General features: G+C 37.2%; 3 protein-coding genes across 3 annotated transcripts; 1 reads left to right on the top strand and 2 right to left on the bottom strand.

The window, feature by feature from the left end:
• Positions 1 to 184: 184 nt before the first annotated feature.
• On the bottom strand, positions 185 to 3,354 carry LOC114526107 (zinc finger MYM-type protein 1-like). Its single transcript, XM_028547609.1, has 2 exons — positions 3,135 to 3,354; positions 185 to 2,223 (listed from the first exon to the last, which is right to left on the bottom strand). Exons 1-2 carry the CDS (start codon positions 3,352 to 3,354, stop codon positions 185 to 187), a joined length of 2,259 nt encoding a protein of 752 aa, XP_028403410.1.
• A 10-nt stretch (positions 3,355 to 3,364) lies between these two features.
• LOC114526071 lies at positions 3,365 to 9,437 on the bottom strand. The gene is made up of 7 exons (XM_028547573.1): positions 9,180 to 9,437; positions 6,811 to 6,880; positions 6,424 to 6,626; positions 5,894 to 6,134; positions 5,318 to 5,423; positions 4,874 to 5,042; positions 3,365 to 4,086 (listed from the first exon to the last, which is right to left on the bottom strand). Exons 1-7 carry the CDS (start codon positions 9,216 to 9,218, stop codon positions 3,790 to 3,792), a joined length of 1,125 nt encoding a protein of 374 aa, XP_028403374.1. The 5' UTR covers positions 9,219 to 9,437; the 3' UTR covers positions 3,365 to 3,789.
• A 6,774-nt stretch (positions 9,438 to 16,211) lies between these two features.
• LOC114526106 lies at positions 16,212 to 18,746 on the top strand. Its single transcript, XM_028547608.1, has 4 exons — positions 16,212 to 16,428; positions 16,531 to 16,636; positions 17,493 to 17,661; positions 18,456 to 18,746. Exons 1-4 carry the CDS (start codon positions 16,212 to 16,214, stop codon positions 18,744 to 18,746), a joined length of 783 nt encoding a protein of 260 aa, XP_028403409.1.
• The last annotated feature ends 588 nt before the right edge of the window (positions 18,747 to 19,334 follow it).

Here is a 19,334-nt window from a genome sequence, read left to right as displayed (position 1 = left end):
TGTGTGTAATAAACTAATAATTAAAACGCCAATTTATTAGATAAAGAAAGTTTTAAGAACTTGTTATTAAGTTGAGAACTTCTTTAATGCATTTTAAGATCACTTTCCTTTTGGACGGAAATCCAATTATGTTCTGTTTTCAGGAGTATAACTTTTCATCTAACTTTTAGATTACACGAATATATTACAGTGGAAGTTTTCTAGGCTTCAAAGCAAATATATCGACAAGAGAATCTAACTTAATATCTTCGGCTACATCTCTTTCGCTACTAACAAGAACCAAGCTCTCAAGTCGATCTTCACCCATGGTTGCTCTCATATAATTGTTGATAATTTTAACTTTGCTGTGGCATCTTTCGCATGAAGCTATTGTAACTGGAATGGTGGCCGCAATACAAATAATTCTGTAAAGGTTGGGATAAAGGCCAGCATGATCACTTTCACCAAACTTCTTTAATATTAATGGAAGGTAAGGGTTCTTCCACCCCTGCTTCTTGCGTGTTTCCATCTCCTCCATCAAACTGCGAAAGCATCCAGACTCTCGAAACAAGGAATATTCCCGACAGGTTGCTTCCTCTGGGATTGCGTATCTTCTTGCCAAACTCTTCACCTTTTCTCTATTATCATCACTCCAACGCGCTGGATTGAATGCCGAGAATTGTACCAAGACTTCACAAGATTCTACTGAAAATCGCCTCTTCAGCTCCGTCAGCAGCAGATCAAGCAGACAATAGTAAAAATCAGTGCGAAATTTACTTTCTAATGACACTGTTGTGCTGTTTTGAGTTGAGGAGGCAACGTGGTGACTGAATGATGCATCAAGCAATGTTTGCCCATCAGCTAGACGATTTGGAAGCGTTCTACGGCGTTTGTTGATGGGATCTCTAAATGAATCTTCAACTTGAAATTCGACTGCCTTGGATTCAGCAGTGCGCACAAACTCGGCAAATTTCTCCTCATTCCGGAAAGAAGAAAATTTAGCGATTAGCGAAGTTACCGCATCCACAGCGGTCACTAAGTCCATTTCTTCTCTTTGAAGATATTCTGAGGCGTACCTTGAAAATTCAAAGAACTCTTTCAAAATCAGCAATTGCAGGAGGAACTCGAACGAACTAATTTTATTCAATAGGCCTTCACAAGTGGCATCAGATGATTTAAGCTCTTCTAGAGTGGCAATCAATGCTGGTAAAGTGTTTATCGTAGCATTAAGATTGTCCGCCTTAGCCGTCCAACGAGTGTCAGAAAAGGCACGAAGAGCAGTTCTTCCATCTTTAATGGAAAATAATTCTAGCTTTCTTTCATAAACGGCGTTTCGTTGTGGTGACCCTTCCATGACTTTGTAGATTGCCCCAATCGTCGAAAAAACATCTTTCACAGGCTGCAAGGTTTCAGCGCACTTCTCAAGGACTAAATTCAGGCAGTGGGCAAAACAGTGGAAGTATAAGGAAAGAGTTGCTCCAGCATCGGTTAATTGCTGCTGCATGCCTTTTTCTTTTCCCGACATATTACTGGCGTCGTCGAAACCTTTCCCAACCATGTTACAAAGTGGTATTTGTAACTTGCCCAGTTCTTGAACTAATACATCGCATAACGATTTCCCTGTGAAACTAACTACTTTCTTGAGCCCTATCACGCGTTCATAGATGATGTTGTTAAACACATAACGCAACACAATTGACATATATGAGTGCTTATGACTGGTTACTTCATCACATTCAACCGAATAGTACTTGCTTTCCTGAACTTGTATCTTTATAATATCCAAAATGTGATTTGCTAAAATTTCTATCATTTCGTTTTGAATATCGGGACTGATCCACGAGACATTTCCAGGATGTGTGTCAAGCCATTTTTGCAGCGGAGGATGATACTTTGCGAGAAACTTGATTTCCGCTAGGAATTTCCCCTGGTTTAAGGACGAATCTTTTTCATCATGGCCCCGAAAAGCTTCGTTTTGAAGAATGAGGTGACGAACGACATCAAAAATAACTTCGGCTACTTCTCTATTTTCTTTTCTTTCTTGTTGTTTTCTGGATATGTTTTCAGCCGCTACAGCAGAAAGCTGAGCGTTGATTGGCACGCATGTTTTCCTATAGATGGCCCTTTCTCTACTTAACTGATGCATCCTTGACTTGCTATGTTTTTCTAACCTTCCTTCGCTTCCGACTGCGTTTTTCCAATTTCTAAAGCCTTCCTTCACGAACACAGTTTCTGAACAACCCACTGGAAAACAAGATAATGTTCATACAACATGTCCGCACTTATACAGGCGATTAAGGTTGGTCGAAAATTTTGTTGCGTTTGTCGTAGGCATTTTAATTTTTCTAGGGCGTTTGATAGACATTTCGAGGCTGAAAAACGGAGAAAGTTATGTTTGTTTTTGACCTAAGGGTGTGGCTACCAACTAGTACTTTATATTGCATCTGCTGATGCCGTATGTCAAAAACAAACATTACTTCAGTGAACTTTTGTGTTTTGGGGTCCCGAATCTCGTGAAACTGCTGTAACGCCCAACTGATGAAACCTAATTGCTAGACGGTTATGTAAACAAATAAAAAACAAACGCTATAGCTATATGAACCAAAAACAAATATCAATGCATCGATCAAAATAAAAATTTATAGAAATTTGAGCCAGTATGAGCTGTTTTCTTGGGGAAAGTTTATAGTTGTAGAAAAAGGATAATTTCCCTCGTAGAAACGTAAAATGCATTAAAAGCAAAGTCTGTTGAGTGATGTGTTTTAGAAGCGCTTTTGTAAATCTTCAAAATCAAATTCAATTTAATTAAGTGCCATAAAACAACATTAAAAAACATTGTTCAACAGGCGCTATAGACGCATCAGACACTTCGACAAAACAGCAACCTGATTCGGCTGATGATCATTTTGTTTTAAAACCGAGTGCCCTATTTATTTTATGTCTTATCAGTTATCAGTCAATTTGTTGAAATTTACCCTTAATTTTAATAAGTTGTCTTTTAAGTGGTAAACGAAGAAGAGTCGCTCATGTAAACCTCTCCTGAGTTATCGCTTAGAAAGAATTAGTTTTAAAATGCAGTATATACAAATCAAGAAAAGATATATCGCAAGCGAACAGTTACTCTATAACTTTCCTAATAGGCCACAATTGTATACCTTGATTCCCAAATACTCTGCAACAGAAACAAAATACTGCGTCTTTCTCTTCCGAATACTCGAGCCAATCATACAAAGCATACCACCTTTCCTGAAATCGTAGCGATTTTGCACCAAACGTTGTTCTTGGAAAGTCTAATTTCGGTCTCACAGGACCCAGCGACATAATTCGCTCCACATCTACAGTCGATTCACTTGCAGGATCACGGGATAAATCCATTACTCCATTTCAGAATAGTATTTAATTATTCATAAAGTATTAAGTATATACTAGCTTCCTACCGTACGTACTGCTGTTTACATATTCACTTCGCATTCTGAGCCTGCGTTGCAGAGAAAATTGCCGTATACTTCACGTCATTTTGCATAAAAATACGTAAAAGCAGTAAAAGTGCTATACTGAAATTGCATGAAACTAAACTGTATATAACGTAGGGGTTAGCCTGTGAACGCATATATACACAATTATTTCTATTTCAACAGGTGGTTTCTTTAAAAATATTCGCAACTTGCCCCCCCCCCCTAGTTTCTTTTCAATTTTGGAAGAATTACAATATTGATCTTTAACAAAAGTGGGGGGGTCCAGACCCCCCCATTCCCCCCCCATGGCTACGCCACTGGTAGATGACACATTGGAGGACTTTCGACAGATTGTTTATATCAAAGGTATCGCTGGATTCTTTGGTTTGTACCTCCACAACTCCCAAGCAGTTGTGCTTCCCCACCAGTCCGTAGTAGTTTCTTTACACTGAAGATCATTGATATCTGATCTACGATGTAATTCACCATCTTTGATTTGAAACAGTGGCGTATTATTTTTTTCTTCTTCATCCAAAAAAGGCAAGAAGTCAGTGACTTCACATGGATCAAGTTTTATATCGGGATCTTGGTAAGCCATGAATACCTGGTCCACTGATGTCTGGGCAGCTTCCGCCACAAAGTTGAAATTATCCTTTCCGAGAAAAAAATCAATAGAGTTATTCTCTATGAAAGCATTCCTCGGTCACATTTTATGAAATTTAAAAGCCACTAATTTAGCAAAAAGTCAGGGTATACGAAAATAAATAAATAAGACGAAGATTTTAATGCACTCCTTAGAAAATACTGACATAATTAAGCGTCATGATAACCAAATTGCCTCCCGTCTCTTTACACTGAGAGCGAGAAGGCAAAGTGCATGCGTGATGCAATAGCGAGCTTATGATGCATCGTAGATTTAGTGAATCTTAAACTCGCTAATAAAATGTCAAGGGCCGTGGGACCGGGGGCACAGGGACAGGGTGCGCCCGTAGTTTTTTTAGAAATACGAAAATGTGCCTCTTTTTTCAAGCGAATATTCCCTTATTTGAGTCGTTAAATGTGCATTATTGTTAACGAAAAAAAGGAAACAAGACTTAGGAGTACATATAATCTCAAACTTTGTGTGTAGCAAAATTTTGCATTGCAGTTGTAAACAATAATTACGTAGTTCAGTGAATTTCACTGTTTTCGAATCCAAGATGTATGGGGGGAATTGTGATATTACGTGATGTGCCTACAAGCTAATTTACTTATGAGAAAGTGCCCTTTTTGTTAGTGACAACCTTCTCCTCCCCCCACTTTCTAAATACTGTAGTTCCGCAGTCCTTAAAAAAAATGTAATTCTTTTATTTTTTATTTTTTACTTTTTTTTAAAAACAACTTTTCGGAAATTAAATGCAGTTACCAAACAGTTCAATCAAATAATTACGGTGAGTCACCTTGTCATTTTTTTGAATCAGCATTCCATCCCCATAAGCAATCCACGTATCTCCACGTAGGTTGGTAACACGAAGACCAAACTTGTTATCTTCATCATGCATGAATTTCGACAAAAGATCTCCTATCAAACTTGGTGTGACGTTAAATTGAAGTTCTGCTCTCGGTGTTCTGAAATTTCAATTAGAATATCGCTTTGTATGTGTCAGAGTAATCACTTTTTTTATTGTTTCTGCATGGTGCGTCATTTGTTTTTACTTCAATTGTTCTTGTTGTTGCAACTGTCATTGTTTTCACTTGTACTTCTTGATATTTTGTTAGTCCTCGTTGTTGTTGTTGTTTTTCTTCCTGCCCAGAATGCACATTTTGTTGTTGCTATTCTCGCCGTCGATTATGCAAAAATAGATGTTAGGCATTGTGTGCAAATAGACTATATAATATCATACCTAATATGTCCACTTGCAAATGCATCAGTAAAGAAATGAAGGGCAAATGCCTCAATTGAATAGGCCATATCGCGCAGCTTTTCTCGATCTCTTCCCATTGAGCGACCTAATCAAAATATGATTCAATTGATCGTGAGATATATGTCTTCTGCGCATGTTCGGTTTAAAGGCAAAAGGATATAAAAGCACTGAAAAAAAAGTAAGAAAAAACTCAAAAACATCGATGGAAATTCCCGCAACGAAATTTTGCCCTTTACTTTTATGGTTGCATTGTAAAGAACGCTTAAAATATTCTCAAATACTGAACATTGTAAGATATCTAAATAACCCAACTAATGACATCACACGGCATAAAGATTTTTAAAATATATTATGGCTTTGATTAACCCTCGTGATAAACCTCAGTAATAATCTCATTATCTACTGTTTGAATTCATTCGACGCAACCAAAATGCGACGTTTAAACAAGGCCTCAGTTATTCCTTTGCACATTTTTATTGGGACTTAGTCTTTTTAGAAGCCACGCGGGCACCCCCTACTATAGACAGCAAACCGGGGGGGGGGAGTTCTTGTTACCTGCTTCCCGCGCTTTCTCAATGGCATATCCATGTCCTGTTTCATAAGCTCTTTTAGCACGGGATCCAAAGTGATCAAAATTTTTGTGTGCAAGTTTCAACATATTGCCAGGCCATATGGGAATTCCACCAATCCACCATCCGCCGGAAGCTTCGTCCCATGCTTGGTTGCTGTGATGACAGTGTAGATTCGGTCCATCCGTTTCCTGCCTGATCATTTCAACCAATTCTTCTAATCGTTCCTTAAAAAGATATTCTTTGAATGAAATTTTTTTGGAACTTCCCAAGTCACAACTACTAAGTGCCCAAGCACTTTCTAAACCATTTTCATTTATCACTAAAACCCAGGTAATTATTAATATTGATCTTGAAATTTCAATTTCATGCAAATGATGAAAGCGGAAGGAAAGTCAGCTCAGTAATAACATTTTAGTATCGCATGACATTATAATCACATGGAGTGTCTGTTTTATTCCTTTATTTTTCAAATTTATATATAAATATAGTAATATCATATAATACATCTCAAACCTTAAACTTTCCCGTGTGTGGAGTATTCGCCAAAGTTGAATAAGCATTCTTGAATCTTTGTAAACTATCCGCAGATTGGTTAGGGTTTACCAAGGGATTTACAATCGGTTCTTTAGGTATGCCATAAAAGTCTCCAGCAAGAGCAACGATATATGCAAACTGAAGACGAACTCCATTTGGAAGAGTAAGATTTTTTCCCATCCCTATACACGATGAAAGTAAATCTTGTGAGAAATTTAGCGCGTTCAGAAGACCACAATGTTTTTTTCTGCTCTAGACACTTCTCCGCTCAAGATTAGGGCATGCCGTACCTCAAGCCATGTTGTTATACGCATTAACCTCAACCTGATGAAATTAAAAGCTGACATTATCTGTAAATAGTGTTACCAATTGTCAATCTCTTCCCTATTTCCTCATGTTCGTCTGTATTAAATGTTAAACGATGAAACGTGAATTCCTAAAAAAGAAAACATTGGAGACAATCATTTTCTTCAGATTTCTTCGCGAAATAATCAAACAACTTCAGCCTTCTCCACAGTGCCTGCATGTGCCTCCAGAACAGGTTATAACAAAGTTAAGTGTATGATCATATTAAAATTTTTCGCTCATGCGTTCTCCAATGTATTTACATTGTGAATTTGGCAACTACTGACGAAACTTTTGTGTTTATAAAAACTCCACAGTTCAGGGGCGGATCTAGGGGTAGTCACACCAATCACGCGACTAACGTAAACATTCCGCACTAATTTGATTCAATGAAAGTGAAATAATATTTATTTTTCCGAACGCAGTCCAGTTGTAAATTTGCAGCGGCATAATTAATTTTCTGGCCGAATGAATTAAATTAACACTGATCTCTCTTGATTTCCCCGCTCTGAATTCAAATTTCAAACTGCACAATCGTGATCGTTCTGGAGGTTGGTTAGGGGCGTTTCTGGTCAATCTGATTGGCCCATTCGGTGGTTTCTAAGGAGACAAAAATGGTGATAGTTTTGGGGGTTTGGTCTGATCGTTTTAGAGGTTGGTTATGGGCGTTTTTCATCAATCTGATTGGTCAGATCGATAGTTTCCATAGCGACGCTAATTGTGATCGTTTTGGAGGTTGGTCTTATCTTCATTTCTTATTGGCTGTTTAATTCCTGACCGATCACGACCGATCAAGCGATCAGAGTCAGACTAGCCTCCTCCGCAGGCATCTCTTTAATATGTATTTATATTATGCATTTATATTTGACCGTGAGTAATATCACCGATCAGAGCCCATGTTTTGCAGTCAAATGAATAGTTCTTTGCAAGGGAATTCAAAAGAAAAACCGGTGTAGAGCAGTTTTAATGCGGGCGCTATATTCATGACACTATTAAATAACATGTCGTCGAGAGATGGATGTTTTCGTATTAACTATACTCGCATGTGTTCGACGAATTGAGAAGTGTACTGTTATACGGTAATTATAAATTATCCAATGTTGATGTTTATGTAAACTATACCCTGATAATACTATAAGTTCATATAAACAATGGTCCGATAATTTAACTATGTTATTGTTAGCTTATATATTTTACCTAGGCTTTGAGGCTGTTGTTATTAGATATTTGCATTCGCCCGTCGCCCGTCAAATCGATTTAGAATTTCGAGCCCATTCATATTCTCATTTGTTGTATTGATTATTCGCATTACCCAGATTCTTCTTGCTGGCATTGTATAGATTGTGAGCTAGTGTAATAATCTGTAATTTGCAGTTTGAAAGATTTAGAAAGCTATGGATATTTGCGAAATCATTATAATATATAAATATAAAGCAATTTCGCTTTCACCAAATTCAATGATAACGTAATAAACCTGTGTTCTTACATTTCACTAGACAATAACATTTTAAGCTGAAAATTTCTTGAGAGGTCTGTTCGAAGGGGTAAATTTCTACCATTATTGAGATTTGACTATTGCTATAAAAACATGCATTTTATACCCACAAAACGTCCCTTTTTAAACCTTCCATTTCAGTGCCTACACAATGTTTTGTGTGGCATTCAATAGCTGTGCCCTAGGAATTTAGCAGACTATAACCTGGCATTAAGCTTGGAAAGCCTCACAAATTTCATAAATCTGGCGGAGGGAGGACGATTGGTGACGAAAATTGGCCTACGAAAATTTTGACTAACGTAAAAAAAATCCTAGATCCGCCACTGCCACAGTTGTACAACGAATGTTTTCTTATATACATTTGTTTCAAAACTCTTAATTTACTTTATCACGTCTTTTAAAAGTTGAAATGTATTGCAAGTGAAAGGAAAATCGTGTCGTCCCCAACGTGTAACAATTAGAGCTCGCACGATCGCCATAAGGATAAGATATCGCCATAAACTGGCCATATAAAGGAACAAAAGCCGGAGAAGGTGGCCGCGACAATAATTGCTTTCGTCAGGCAAATTTGCTTCATAAGATAATATGCATCAACACTCTTACAAATACTATAATACTCGATGAAATCGGCGTCTCTAGATCTCTTATCGTCTTCCTAACACGAAGTCTAAAATTTATCTTACCACTGATGATATTATTATAGACATATGCCATGACATTGTACTACAAGTCTATTTGTCTTTTCTACTTATATACTTTAATAAGAATCAAAGGGTATTTATATACTGTGTAATTGCAGCAAACGTGGCTAAGTGTTGATGAAGCGTATTTCAATAAATAATAATAACGATATAAAAAACCTACCTTTAGTGTTATGATATATAAAAAAACCTACCTCTACTACCAGCGTTCGACTATCAGCTGTCTCTGCCATTTTGGAGAGAATTCTGACGACTATATAAAACGTGAACTAATAATTTCAAGTAAAGAGGGCACGTTTATATGGAAAGAATGTCAGAATGTGGTCAAGACTTCCTTAGAAACAGTCCTGCTGTGGAATTCACATCCTGTCTATCTTCAAACAATGGTGTTAGTATGAAACGGAGATACGGACAAACAAATTCAAGGACTCAAAAAATTTAAAACACGTGTTCTCTCTGTCTCAATTTAAGGACATAAAATAACGACTTTAATATACTCGTTGTTCTGTGATAAGGATGATGATACTGAATTCTGATCATGGTTCTTGTTTGCCGCTCGGCTATCTTGCATTAGTTCAGCTTAGGATTTTATCATTCTTATAAAGATATGAAGTACAAGGTTATCAATAATTATACGGTGGTTTATCTTCATCATAACAGGATAACCTTTTTCCGAATGCATCCTAATAAACGTTCTTATTATACACAAGCGCCAGATATGAGGTATGCTGTAATTTCATTGGTTGGCTACTAGACTCAAGCTTTAGTTGACAATAGCACACCAAAATGCACCGAAAGAGCGACAAAGTTTGGGTATATAATAAACTCACTCTCGTCGTATACTCGGTATACTCTCTATCAGCTCATATACGACTCGAGTTCGCAGAATAACTGTTAAATATATGACGTAGATAGGATTACATTTTACGTATACTTAATAAACTTCATTATGTTTCCACAGACACCACATGTCAAAACATGTTTGCTATTAAAAATATTGTCAAATGCTTAATAACTTTTGTGCTATTCAGATCGTATGGAAACATGAGTAAGTTTCCACAGTCACCAAATAATATTGTTACAATCATTCAAGCACAACCTACGCTTCCTTTTACACTCGCGTTCTCGCGACGTCTTCCAGTTTCCATACTGGACATCTCAATATGACTATTAAACCAATGGCGATGGGAGATGTATAAGACGTATCTTATAATGAATTTAATGTATAATTTTTAAGAATAAATGTATTTTGACTAGTAGAGTTATAAAAATATGCAAGTGTTAATTTTGAAAGAATTGTCATACTAAAGTGCATAAACATGGTGAACATCAATTCTTATAAAGGAAAGATTCGGCATCGCTAATACTAAAGATAACTGACGTTATATTTCCCAGAAAATTTTGAGGATGAGATTTTGATTTTAAACAAAGGATGCTGAAAATCTTCTCGTAAGGCTATTCAGAAGATCGAATTAGTTATACGTACGTGTGGGGAATGACGCAAATGGAAGACAAATGAATATATAAGAACCTAAATATAGATTTCACACAGGATGAGATTTTGATTTTGAACAAATATGCTCAAGATTATCTCGTAAGCAATGCATTCAGAACTCAGAAGATCGAATTAGTTATACGTATACGTTTGAGGAATGACGCAAATGGCAGACAAATGAATATATAAACCTAATATAGATTTCACACAGAATGGATTATAAATCAAAGTAAGATCGGCAATCGACTGTAGCCCACACGTTCATCAGGCATGAAGTTTAGATCATCACATAAGATGAAATTCCGGGGAATAGACTGGGGGAAAACCCCCTTCCAATAACCATGTTCTGAAGAACCAATTCCCCTCTCAGATCAAACAAATCTTGGCAAGTAAACACACAAAAAACGCCTCCCTGTAGTCTGATATTGTTATGTTGTAGAAAGTGTGCTCGATATTGCTTTGAAAGTCACAATTCCTACAATTGATAAATATTTTGAGCTCAAGCGTCAAATATTTCGAGTGGACTAACTCCATTGTGAAGACCATTTCTTGATTTTTTTTATTCAATATATCTTAAATAAGACACTATGGTATAAAAAAGTGGGGAGGAGACAATTACATATTCGTCCCCTTGGGGGACCTGTCCCCCCCGTACCCCCAGGATCTACGCCCTTGCATGCCGTCCAAATTATAACATTCTTAATTTCATCCGTAACAAAACTGAAATTGAACACAGTGTTTGGGTGAAATTTTATACTGCCAAATAGTTAGTCTAATTTCAACCAGACCATTTTTTTCAAAGTTTGGAGTCAGCGCCCGTGTAATGCGATAGACCTTTTATCCAGAGTGAATTTGACATGAAAATCGTGTGTAGTGTAAATGGGTTTTTAGTTGCTTCGTTGCATGTTTGCTGGTGAACGTCAACTTTTTTAACGCATTGACACGTTGTTATATTGCTGTGTTTGTTAGTGTCTCCGTGCATTGTTGATCGATGAATAGATTATTATGGCCAATCTCGCGTTTACATCGCTACGAATGACGAATATTCTAACGAATATTTTTCGCGCAGACAATGTATAAGGCGGTAGACTAGGTGCATGGCAGACTTTTCGCACTGATCTTTTCCAAGGCTCGCATTTCTACCTTTGATAGATGCGAAGGAGTGAATTAATTACGGATGTTCACATAAGAGCTTTTATACATCAAAGTATTCGTAAGTAGGCTAATTAAAATTGCACATAAATACGCAGAAAAGAACTCATTTGCAAATAAAGTGTTTAAAGTGTCATCGTAATTGTTTACAATGTTTGATCTATGTTTGGATCTTCAATCAACTTTTGCAAGATTTTAGGACACTTTTCAAACGAGGCTGTAAATTATTACACAAACTGTGAGTATATTTAAACAGTGAGTATAAAATTAAACTGTAAAAACTGTACATTCTTAAGCACACGAGAGCTATCAGCTGAGCTGGGGGTTACTCGTGCCTGTTCGCTCAGCCGACAGATCACGGTGTGCGGATATATAGATTTTTGCGAGTTTTCTGCAAAGAAAAGGTTGCATATGGCAGAAAACTCACAAAAATCTATCCGTACACGGTGATATGTCGCCTGAGCTAAAAAGTACGAGTAACTCTTAGCTCAGTTGATAGCTCTCGTGTACTGCAGGCTTTATTGTGACGATCAAGCTAAAAATAAAGCTCCACCACGGCGGGAATGAAAGGCGTGAATTTCTTGTATAATTATTCCTCTCTTTGATGTTAGAATATTTAGTGTCATAGCACAATGGCTGCATTCTTATTTTTCAGTCGGCAAAATATATAAGCTAGATATAAATAAGCAATATATATATAAGCTGCTATAGTTTTCACAGGACTTAATAAAATCTAAATGCTGTGATTTGCACTTCCACCATGTCATTCATTGCCTTAGGGCTGCTTTTCACTGTCGCGTTTTTTGCACGCACGTAAAAACTTAACGAAGTTATTGCATAATTAATTTTATGCCAGAAGAAACACATCAAATCATCAAAAGATTCCAACCCTATGCGTCTATTCAGTCGTTTTCATAAGTCAGTATCATTTAAGCTTATATACGTACGTACAAAAACGCAACAGTAGGTAACAGCCCTAATATTCATGTATTTCTGAAGTTATAAATATATACCTAAGGGTAATATTTCATTTCGATTTCCGCGTTATCAATCAATTGTCAAACGAGAATGTCTGATGCTCGTATGAGGTAAAATTATATGCAAAAATACATTGTAAAATGGCGGTAACATCGCAAAATAATAACCTAGCATTGCGTGAATCAAACTTTGATTGGGGGGGAGCATATTCATAATTATATTCTGTTATGCCAGGCTGATTTCTATTGAATGTGAAGTTGTTTTCAAAAGAAATGTTTCAGGCATAGCAGAATATATTACTATGGTCCCCCTCGATTAACGCACGATTGACGCCAATGATAACTAGTAATTAGCTACAAATGACATAATTGCCGGAAAGAAAAAAATTTTTCCACCGGCATTTTTGCGATGATGCATGTTATTTCTACTATGAATTGATATGTGTTACCTCATTCTCGCAAGCATTTATCTACAATATTTGAACAAATATTTATTTATTCACGTCCACCTGCATGGTAAACGTTATTGTTGCATATTTCATTTTATCGATAAATCAGATAGAAAACGACAGGAATTAAGTAAGCATCTTTTTACACTCATTAATGATAACTTACAATTGGGGATAAAAATAGGCATTGGAATTTTACCGTGATGCACTGTGAGATCAGTACCGTGGGGTTCCATGCAATAGGTCTCCGTGGTGCACCCCTGTACGCTATATCAAAGGTTTTATTACTGGGAAGCGAGCGAAAAAGGCAATAAACCTTAATTTTCTTTAGCGCTTTGTATTCAGGTGCCATTAAATTTTAAATAATAAACTGATATCGGGCAAGAAAAGCATGCTTGAAATATGTCCACAGCTTTTTCATTATATTTTCTGGTAGCTGTGATTTTAATAATTTGATTTACACTTGGTAAAAGTAAATGACTAACGGTCTAAAAATTTCCAAAGGAACGTAAAAAAGTATATTTAATTAAACTTGCTACAAGGCTGTTCCAACAAGTCTGGTACAAACATGATGTGATCAGATATCATACAACAACATTGCTACGAACTTGACAGCACATGCAAGATAAGACTTGTCAGAACGATCTGGTAACAATTAAGTCTGATAATGCCATCGGACTTGCTACAAGTTATTAACAGCTTGTCCCGAACTTGTTACAACAAATTTCAGTAAGCATGCAGTGCAAACAAGTCTTGTTGCAAGCTTGTGAACAGACTTGTATCAACTCTGCTGCAGACTTGTTACAACTTGCGCGTTTTTACGCGTGTAACCCCAGCCCGCGGACATGCGCTCTCTAGGACTGGTTATTAGACTCGTCCCCGTTTGTTTCTGCGCGAACGTCGAACACGTGGAGCATGAGCCTCTTGTTCGGCTTGACCCTGCAGCCTTGTGATGCAGGCCTCGACGCCTACGCATGGCGTAGTGTTGATTGCAGCCTTGTGATAAAGGCCTCGACGCCTACGTTTGCAGTCTGCAGCCTGCAGATCCCTTTGCACAACTGCTTTACTCCCAAACAAACAACCTCATCAATTCATCATTGTCCGGTCACACAGCGGCCGCGTCGTCAAACCAGCCTATAATTCTCTCGCAACGAACGCCAGAAAGCTTGTCGCCATTTCTGATCTGATGACGGGGAAATGAAGTTTCCACACGCAATCTAAACTAGCAAATTTGCTGCTGAGCCGTTGTTATCGCCTCTGGCAGCACCGGTCTATAGAGTTTTTTAGCGAGTCAACAGGGCCTTCCGGTGAGGCGAACGATGTCCTTGAACGCCCCCACAGAATGATACTACCCTCATATTCAGCAGGTTTATACATGGCAAGCTAAATACATGCCGCAGCAGACTCACGTTGTCGGAAATCGTGTTAAAATTACGCTGCCAAATAGCGTCACCGCGATCTTGCCTTTCCATTGCGATCCAGCGAGACTCGTGCAGTTGCCTAATGGAAGCAATGTGATGTGGTAACGTTCAGGTGAAGGATCAGTGTTTCATATGAGGGTTACCAATTTCGGTATTGCTGCGCCGGTCTCTGAAAAATCTTCTTTATCGTGCAACTAGCCCTGCAACCGTGGTTCGATAATGCCGTCAACTCCCCTGCATCAGGTGTCTTGCTAAGCTGAAAACCAGCGCCAGTTTATGTCGACGCGGGATGCCTCGATCCAAATCGGATGGTTGCCTTTTGCCTTGCCTTAGTGGACGAAAACGTTCGACGTCACCATCACCCAGACCACGGGTGCGACCACGAGCACCGCTGTGGTCATCATCCCTTGGCCCCGTCGGCCGTATTGTAAGCATTAATGGAAACGTTTCTTCATCGTACAGCCTTTCTCTGGTTTGGTTTTCACCAGTACTGACAGTAGTTGACGCCGAAGGACTCCTATAATTAAGCAATATAAAATCAGTGAAGAATCGCGTATTATATAAATCATAATTATTACATATTTGGCATATAGGGAAAAATGGCAAACAATATTCCTACTCTCGATTCCTTCTTTGATACTGGTGAACATGAAACGATAGGATATCAACTAGATATTGGTAAGATTATAAAAGATAAATTTGCTATTGGAAAACCAGCCATTTTTTTTCTATATTTCTATACTCGAACTAAATACAAAAATACTTTGTCTACAATAATATCGCATTCACGAATTTTATCATGTTGGTAGAGAGTGCATGTGGGTGTTTAAGGAATCGCAGATTGTAGTTGATTGAACAATCTTCTCTGAAGGCAACAGTGCGATAAGACAGAAAACCCTAGAGCTTTAGGAGAGCTGGAGTGTTGTTCCAGAAGACGACTGGGTCAAAAAAACTGCTTAAAATGTGTTAGGAAAATGAAAAAATGTTAGGAGAAGTGTGCTGCCCATAGTTTTGAGCAAAAACTTTCAGTAAATTTCATGTTTTAACAATTTTACACAGGAAAGAAAATAATTACTCTTCCAAATGGAGTACCTCTGAAATTTGCAGATATCATCGCACTTGCTGGGGATTATTATGGCATACCAGATGCTCCCATTGTAAATCTTTTGCAAAATCCAGCTCAGCCTGATCCAGGTGTGACACAAAGATTCAAGAATGCGTACTCCACGTTCGCAGAAACTCCATACAAAGGAAAATATAAGGTTTAAGATGTTAATATTTCACTCCATACCGTTGACAAAGAAAAATGAAAGAACAAAGAGAAATTAAATTCCCCAACTCTATAGGGACGTTTACTGTAGCTATATCATGTAACAGTTATGATATATGATCCAAACGATCTCTCAAAGACAAATTTGCGGCCATTTTGAGGGCAGAGTACTTCAAAACCGTGAGATTTCTCAATAACAGCGACTATTTTTATTCATAGATTGTACACCAATTCATAAAGATGCATTTTATACTGTTATGTTCGTTTAAATTTGCTTAAAGATTCGTCATATGTCGTGAAAAGGCTAACACATATGTCTATGCATATATCATTAATGAGTAGCTACGAACGAGTTTAAACTCCTGTTTTCTTATGTTATTTGTAAAACAAAGTTCAATGATAACTGATACATGTATATTCTAACATTCATACGTCAAGGAGCAACTGGACAAACTACTAAAAATGATCAAAGACGAGACACTTTGCAAAACTGCAGGATGTCGTCACACTGACAAAGAATGGGACGAGGCAACAGGCGGAATATGGGCAGGTGGAATACCCGTGGTTCCTGGGAGAATGCTTTCACTTGGAGAAAAAAACTTTGATCACTTTCAACCCCATGCTAAGATGGCCTATCTTGCTGGACACGAATACTCTATTCAGAAAGCAAGAGAAGCAGGTAGGAACTTTACTCATCAGCATTAATTTAATCTCGTTCACATTGGTGCAAATACTCTTGAAGGAATAGCAAGACGTCAGAAAATCACTACATTTTCTATAGGAGAAAGCAGTGAAAAAGATCGACAAAAGTTGCTTGATATGGCGTACTCAATCGAAGCGTTTGCCCTTCACTTCTTTACCGATTCATTTTCAAGTGGACATATCAGGTAACAAAAAAACGTTAATTTAAACAATTTTGACGGGGATTAAAGAAACTATCCAGTATAGGACTAAAGTATCCAGTAATCACGAAAAAGACAAATGACATTACAACAGTGGTAACAACGAACAATGATAATTACAGTTAGAACAAAGATAACTACAGGAAAACAATGAGGATGACTACAGTTAGAACTAGGATAACTACAGTTAGAACAAGGATAACTACAGTTAGAACAATGATAACTACAATTAGAACAATGATAACTACAATTAGAACAAGGATAACTACAGTTAGAACAATGATAACTACAATTAGAACAATGATAACTACAATTAGAACAAGGTTAACTACAGTTAGAACAACAATTAGAACAATGATAACTACAATTAGAACAAGGATAACTACAGTTAGAACAAGAATAACTACAGTTAGAACAATGATAACTACGGTTAGAACAAGGATAACTACAGTTAGAACTAGGATAACTACAGTTAGAACTAGGATAACTACAGTTAGAACAAGGATAACTAGAGTTAGAAAAAGGATAGCTACAGTTAGAACAATGATAACTACAATTAGAACAATGATAACTACAATTAGAACAAGGATAACTACAGTTAGAACAAGGATAACTACAGTTAGAACAAGGATAACTACAATTAGAACAATGATAACTACAATTAGAACAAGGATAACTACAGTTAGAACAAGGATAACTACAGTTAGAACAATGATACAACAAGGGTGACTACAGTTATAACAATGAAAGAAAAATGAAAGAACTGCAACAATAGCAGATAACAAGCAATGATTTATACCAATTGCTGCCTTATTAGCTAAGATTTCACTCGACATTTCAGAACACCAAGAGTGGCTTTACCAATGAACATTACACTAAGTTTAACAGGAGATCTTCTTAGTAAATACATGCATGATGAAGACAACAAGTTTGGTCTTCGTGTTACCAACGTACGTGGAGATAAATGGATTGCTTATGGGGATGGAATGCTCAAGAACACAAAGGATGAGGTAAACTCTCAAATGTTCATTTTGTGCTTTGCTAATTGCTTTGAAACCTATTGCTTTTAACATGATAAAATATAGAGTATAAATACACCGCAAGGCTCCTCAATTAATTTCTTCTCGCCAAACCACTGAATACTCTTCCTTTGATTGTATATTTCTAATGACAACTTACTACATTGCGCTATTATAATTTAATTCTGTGGCAAAACCAGGTGCAATTTTCATTGAGTTCACAAAAATGAATTCAACATTTTTTTCAAATTGGCAATTGACAATGTATTTTTATTAATACATGATCGGCGTTAGCCAATTCTAGGTGTTGCCATCACCCTGGGACACCTCCGCCAAATTTTTCTTGTAGGTCTTGCAGGGGTGCACACTAGGGAGGTGTCTTGTGAAATCAGTCCTAAGCGACAGGAGTTCCAATACATATGTACTACACCAGAACGACACCAGTGTTCTACACATGTTTATGCATTTTACCTCATTACAGTAGCAAAATGATAAACCAAAATATGTATTCATTTTATAACTAACAAATGTTTTACCTGTTTATTTGCCAAATGACTGAGTTTAGTTGTCCACACTCCATACTCCATGGGGGCCGGGGGACATGAACCAACAGTCAATTTTACAGGTTTAATTGCACTTTACAATTTCTAATCACATTTTGCAATATTTCATGCATTTGCTATATAATACAAATATATAAATATTTACATTAGTTTTATCTATTTATATATTTGTGGATTACATTGACAAAATCATCCAAAAAATATTGTTTATGTTTTCTTAAGATAAATTTCGAAATTGCTGTGGAAGCAGCACAAGCATCCGTTGACCAAGTAGTCAAAGCGTACAAAAACCCTGACGAGAAAATAGATCCAAGTGCAGTCACTGATCTCTTACCATTTGTGGACGAGAGTGAGAAAAACAACGCACCATTGTTTCAAGTCAAAGATGGTAAACTTCATCGTAGATCAGATATCAATAATCTTCAAGATAAGAAAACTATCACGAACTGGTGGGGAACAACTACGGCTGTGAATCTACATTGGTCGTATTTACCTCACAATTCTGCCATATAACATTTCTGTGACACTTTAGATATATAACTCAGACAGTGTTATGACTGTAGTGTACGACATACTATGCTTTGATTTCGCAATGCATGCTGGAGTAGATATAGAAGGCGGGCTGCGCAATTTTGTAATTTAGTTTTATATTATATTTGTTATATGGCACTTGGCTTCGTTTCTTCTTGTTTCGGCACGTTACTACAATGACTATACAAAACGACACCCTTAGCTAGTGATCTAATATAAATTAGCATGCACTGTCATTAAACTCAAGGGCGTATCTAACAGGGTGCTGAGGGGGGGGGGGAAGTCGCACCTACCCACAAAGTTTGTCCTAACATGAAGGCATATTTAGACTAGGGATCCAAGAATTGTGCAAAGTTAGATAGATAATGCTAAGCAACCAGACATTTGTCCCAACGTTTTGACTTATGGCAATAAAAATATAAAGTACTAGGTTAAACATTACCTTAGATCAAACAGGAAATTACTCAAAGTACTCAAATTACGTTAGCCGCACGTGATATGGTCATTATTAAATTATAATTTTAGTTGCTCAGCAAAGTATTACAGGGTTCGGCAAAAAACACCATGTCG

This window comes from Dendronephthya gigantea, unplaced genomic scaffold, assembly GCF_004324835.1.
Source record: "Dendronephthya gigantea isolate DGI-Jeju-01 unplaced genomic scaffold, DenGig_1.0 000037F, whole genome shotgun sequence".
NCBI classification, from domain to species: domain Eukaryota; kingdom Metazoa; phylum Cnidaria; class Anthozoa; order Malacalcyonacea; family Nephtheidae; genus Dendronephthya; species Dendronephthya gigantea.
The sequence above is the reverse complement of the archived record's forward strand: the minus strand, read 5'-3'. Positions and strand labels throughout refer to the sequence as shown.